The sequence below is a fragment of the Lolium rigidum genome, chromosome 6 (assembly GCF_022539505.1).
Source record: "Lolium rigidum isolate FL_2022 chromosome 6, APGP_CSIRO_Lrig_0.1, whole genome shotgun sequence".
Classification (NCBI taxonomy): Eukaryota; Viridiplantae; Streptophyta; class Magnoliopsida; order Poales; family Poaceae; genus Lolium; species Lolium rigidum.
This window is the reverse complement of record NC_061513.1, coordinates 48,769,773-48,774,141: the sequence shown is the minus strand read 5'-3', so window position 1 is coordinate 48,774,141 and position 4,369 is coordinate 48,769,773. Positions and strand designations below refer to the sequence as shown.

The following is a 4,369-nucleotide window of genomic DNA, read 5'->3' as shown; positions in this document are numbered from 1 at the left end:
AAAGTGTCACAGATTAAGCGCCATGGCGGAAGTGCAAGGCAGGTAGCATAGGAGAGGACCTGGGAAGTGGAGATATGAAGGAATCAGGAGGGATATGAACAAATCAAAAGAGATTTACCGTCGGCAGTTCTTCTCTGTGCCTCCACCTCTAAATCATCCCCTTCCCTGCATAACATGATACATATCAGTAGCACTTCGACTTTGAATTTCGATCTCATATAGTCATCATACATACCTAACTACTGTGCCAACGTAACAAAAACAAAGGTATGTATCACTGGATAATCAATCTTAAGTGAGCAAGATGAGAAATGAAAATAACCAACTGGTTTATTCGAACAAAAAAACTACTCAATCTTTAGAAGCTAATAGCAAATATGTACGCTTGGTAAATAATTCTGCACATGATACGACAACTTGCATAACTAAATTATATTTACATAATAACCAAGAGTAGATATCTCTAAATCTCACTTGAGTATAGGTAGAAGGGAGTTGGGGACGTACAGTCTTGTATGCCTCCAAACTTCTTCTGTTTAATTGGTGATTTTTATGGCACACATATCGCAAATCAATTACCATATCAATGACAAAAACAACCATGATTTCCTTCTTTTCGAAGGCCTATGTGCTATGAAACAATTCATGGAAAACAGCTAATAAGGCAGATTGCAAACCTGCAATTGGCAAACAGTAACTACAATCTTAAATCCGGATAAAGCAAGATCAGGAGAAAACTGAGGGAAAGAACCAAACAGTCTGTACAGTCTACACTACAATGTTCTTACCCAGATCAGTTCGCTAACATGTAGAAAACTTTGTGATGCCAAAAATTCATAAAATCAACCTGTATTGACTATACCAATAAAGCCGGCCTTCAGCTCAGCCTCCGACCCAGCCAACAGTCATCATCACAGCAGGCAGTAGTATAGTTTCTTTTTTTACTGCAGAATGAACACAAAAAAAGAGGCAGATGCGCTAATACATAAGGGGAAGCGAACACACCTTAGCGCACAGAGACGGAGCGACGCCGATCTAGGCTGGAGAGAATGACGGCCTGCCGTATGGTCTTCCTCAGCAGTGACGGGGTCGCACGGAGGCGGATCGGCGCCAACATCCAATGGAGCCAAGGGCGGTCTGCCGTTGGGTCTTCCTTGCTGGCGGCATGGTCGCACGGAGACGCACCGCGCTGGAGTCGGTTGGAGCGCAGCACGGCCCCGCCTTATGGTGTTCCTCCATGGCGGCATGGTCGTACGGAGACGGAGTGGCGCCGGCGTCCGGTGAAGCCAAGGGCGGCCATCCCGCCGTATGGTCTTCATCGGCGGCAGGCGACGGCCGTGCGACGGTCGGCGAGAGGAAACCCTAGCACATCAAGAAAATTTTGAGGGACCGCGACTCCCCGCCGCCTCCACCTTCTTTAGACCCCAGAGCAAGAAAACCGACGACGTCGAAGATGATGACGTCAAGCCTCGGTCGCCCTCTGCATCCCTGCTATTTCGCCCACACGGACGGCCCTCTCGCACGGCTCTCAGGTGTTGTGGCGGTGGACGGCGACCAGAGGTGCAGTGTTGAGGCCATAGAGTAAGATCTTGGCCAGAAAAAAGCTCCCAGCTGAGGCTAGTGAAGATGAAGAAAAAAATCGGTCAGAGAGATGGGAAATTAGAGAAGAGGTCGTGGGAAGAAGAGTCTAGAGTATGGGAAGAGGCACGCGTCAATGCACGAAGCCAATAGAAGACTGCTCGTGGGTGGGGCCTAGCACCACTTTGACCAAAACCCAATACGGGGAGTGAAGGAAAGGAGCATGGTCACCGGAAGCAAATCTTAAAATAGAGAGAGAAAGTCTAACAACCGGTAACCGGTCGTCCCACTAAAAGAAAGATGCAACTAAAAAAAAATCGACCGATTGAAATGTACCGAGAGGTAACACGCGTCAGATAACGATTAGAGGAAGGAGAGGATAAATAGCTCTTCTACAGTGTCCAAATCAATATGAGATGATCTAAATTGATTAGCTTTTATATAGGGTATAATTCAGATACAATATCCTAGGATAAAACATCTAGTACTTCTCCATTTCTCATCACAAAGTAAGCTTACTGTCTTAGTGTGCACCAACCTTCCGTTGTAAGGGCGAGCAGGTTTGCTCCTCCTATACAAGTGATGTGTACCCCCTCTTGTATCATTGAACACATTCATAGCACAGAATTGCACCAGAGCTGAACTGTGCAGCTTTTTGTGAAACCAATTATTTGAATCTACAAATTGCTGCCAAAATATACATGTAATTTTGTGAATGGATACAATATCACACATGCAACCACTGAATAGTAGAGACATATGATAAGACTATTCCATGTCATCCCCATTGGTTCAATCTAGAAGAACAAAGGGAGGAAATCAAAAGGCAAAAATAAACACATAAACAATATAAATACATTTCTAAGCAAAATCTTAAAGATTGATCTGCACTTGTACTACTAGCATACATATCATAGAACAAAAAAAAAGGATAACAGAACATGCTAGATAAATTTGGCAAGGAAGCATATCTCAATGACGATGAATGAACCAACAATCGAAAGCAATACTGATATTTTATATTGAAAACAACACAGAACAGTTCTTTTGCTTTCTGGTTCTCTGGTCCCGGATTATTCAGAGAATTGGTCCACACACAGATCAAAAGTCTATCCTAAACCGAAGTCAGGAACACAACTAATATTCAGACTTCTCAGAAATTTGTTTCCGGAGATACTTTTCTTGGGGTTCAGAAATCAAATCACCAAGCCAGTGCCACAGCCAAACCAACCTCTAACAAACTAACAGCCATACTATAGCAGAAACCCATCGTTCAATCAGGCAAAGAACACCAAACTAGGAATTACCAACAGTAAACAAATTTTAATTGTGTCATAGGCTGAACAGTTCCCAATCTTCAAAGCCTGTTCTTGGTTCATGTAAATCTGAATCTAGCAGGCACTTCCCCTCTGCAAGTGGTTGCATAGTCCTCAGCAAGGTGTGGTGCAGCTTCCTTGTGACGGCGTATGAACTTATCCATGAATACCTTCTCGCTGATCGTGACTATACTGTAGTAATCTTTGCCACGATCTAGCAATCCATTTTCCTTGAGAAACTTGGTAACATAGTACCGGGGCTTGAGCCGTCCCTCCAGGCTAAGACCGAGCATTACCGGCCGATGAGCAATGTACAGCGGTTCCAACCCCACCTCAGAGCTAAGGAATTCTGATTTTCTCTGTAGTGTGTCCTTAGATCTCGTCAGCATAAGCGGAGCCTTAGAGAGAGCAATTTTCACCTCAGCATCGGACCACCTGAACGTGGTCTTCAGATACTCAGATTTGGCGGCGATCTTCTCCTTGTTGAGGGGTTCTACAGCATGCAGAGCGTGTCTGAACATCCGAGATCCACGGGGCACACCTACACCTTCAGCGCATGCAACCATGGCCCGGACGCGCTCATGTTTGGAGGCCAGTATCCTTGGCTTACAGGTGCACAGCTTGGCAATGTCGCAAACACTTAGCCGGCACTCCTGCAAGAATGCAACATTAGGCTCTACCTTGTTGAAGTCACTGCCGAGGAGGTAGCAACATCGCTGGAGCGCCCTCAGGAGGTTCTCGGAGGAGCCGAAGAGGCTCAGATAGTACCGAATCTTGGGGACGATGGATCTGTGCCGGAAACTGATACCGGCGAGTGAAACGAGGCGCGAGATCTCAGAACGCGATATGCCGAGGCCGGTGAGCCCGCCGACAACGGGGCCCAGGGTTTTCTCCACCCCGACACAGAGGAACTTGGGGTCCTTGACGACAACGGCGGCGATGTCGGCGGGGGCGAGGCCGAGGCCGGCGAGGAAGGCAAGGACCGCGTCCGGCTTGGAGGGAGATTTGAGGTGGGATAGCTTCGCGGATGCCTTGAGGGCCTGAGCTCGGGTAAGCCCGCAGGTGTCGACGAGGTACTCCTCGACGGCGAAGCTAGGGGTGGGGGAAACGGCGGGCGAGTCCGCGGCCGCGGAGAGGAGTCGGTGGAGAGGGGAGATGGGAGAGGTGGAGGGAGAAGAGAAGAGACGGGTGAGGATGCACTTCTGGAGGCGGAGCATGGTGCAGGCGGCGGCGACGGCGCCGGCGGCAAGCCGGAGATTTCCAGTTGGAAAAGTGAAAAGAGGAGTCTCTAGAGATATGCGCATACATGTACGATAGCCCCCACAAGTAGGGCTGGAATTCGAGCCGAGCCGAGCCAGCTCGGCTTGACTCGCTAAAGCTCGGTCAACAATCGAGTTAGCTCGATTCGACTCATTTAACAATCGAGTCTAGATTTGAAACTCGGCTCGACTCGCAAAGCTCGCGAGTAACTCACG

At 47.9% G+C, this 4,369-nt stretch overlaps 1 protein-coding gene across 1 annotated transcript; it reads right to left on the bottom strand.

Annotated features, from left to right (window-relative positions):
* Positions 1-2,644: 2,644 nt before the first annotated feature.
* LOC124666447 lies at positions 2,645-4,150 on the bottom strand. Its single transcript, XM_047203784.1, has one exon. It carries the CDS (start codon positions 4,109-4,111, stop codon positions 2,954-2,956), a length of 1,158 nt encoding a protein of 385 aa, XP_047059740.1. The 5' UTR covers positions 4,112-4,150; the 3' UTR covers positions 2,645-2,953.
* Positions 4,151-4,369: the final 219 nt, after the last annotated feature.

What these genes read in the sequence shown, in the direction of transcription:
- LOC124666447 (XM_047203784.1), bottom strand. Translation starts at nt 4,111, where the DNA reads ATGCTCCGCCTCCAGAAGTGCATCCTCACCCGTCTCTTCTCTTCTCCC.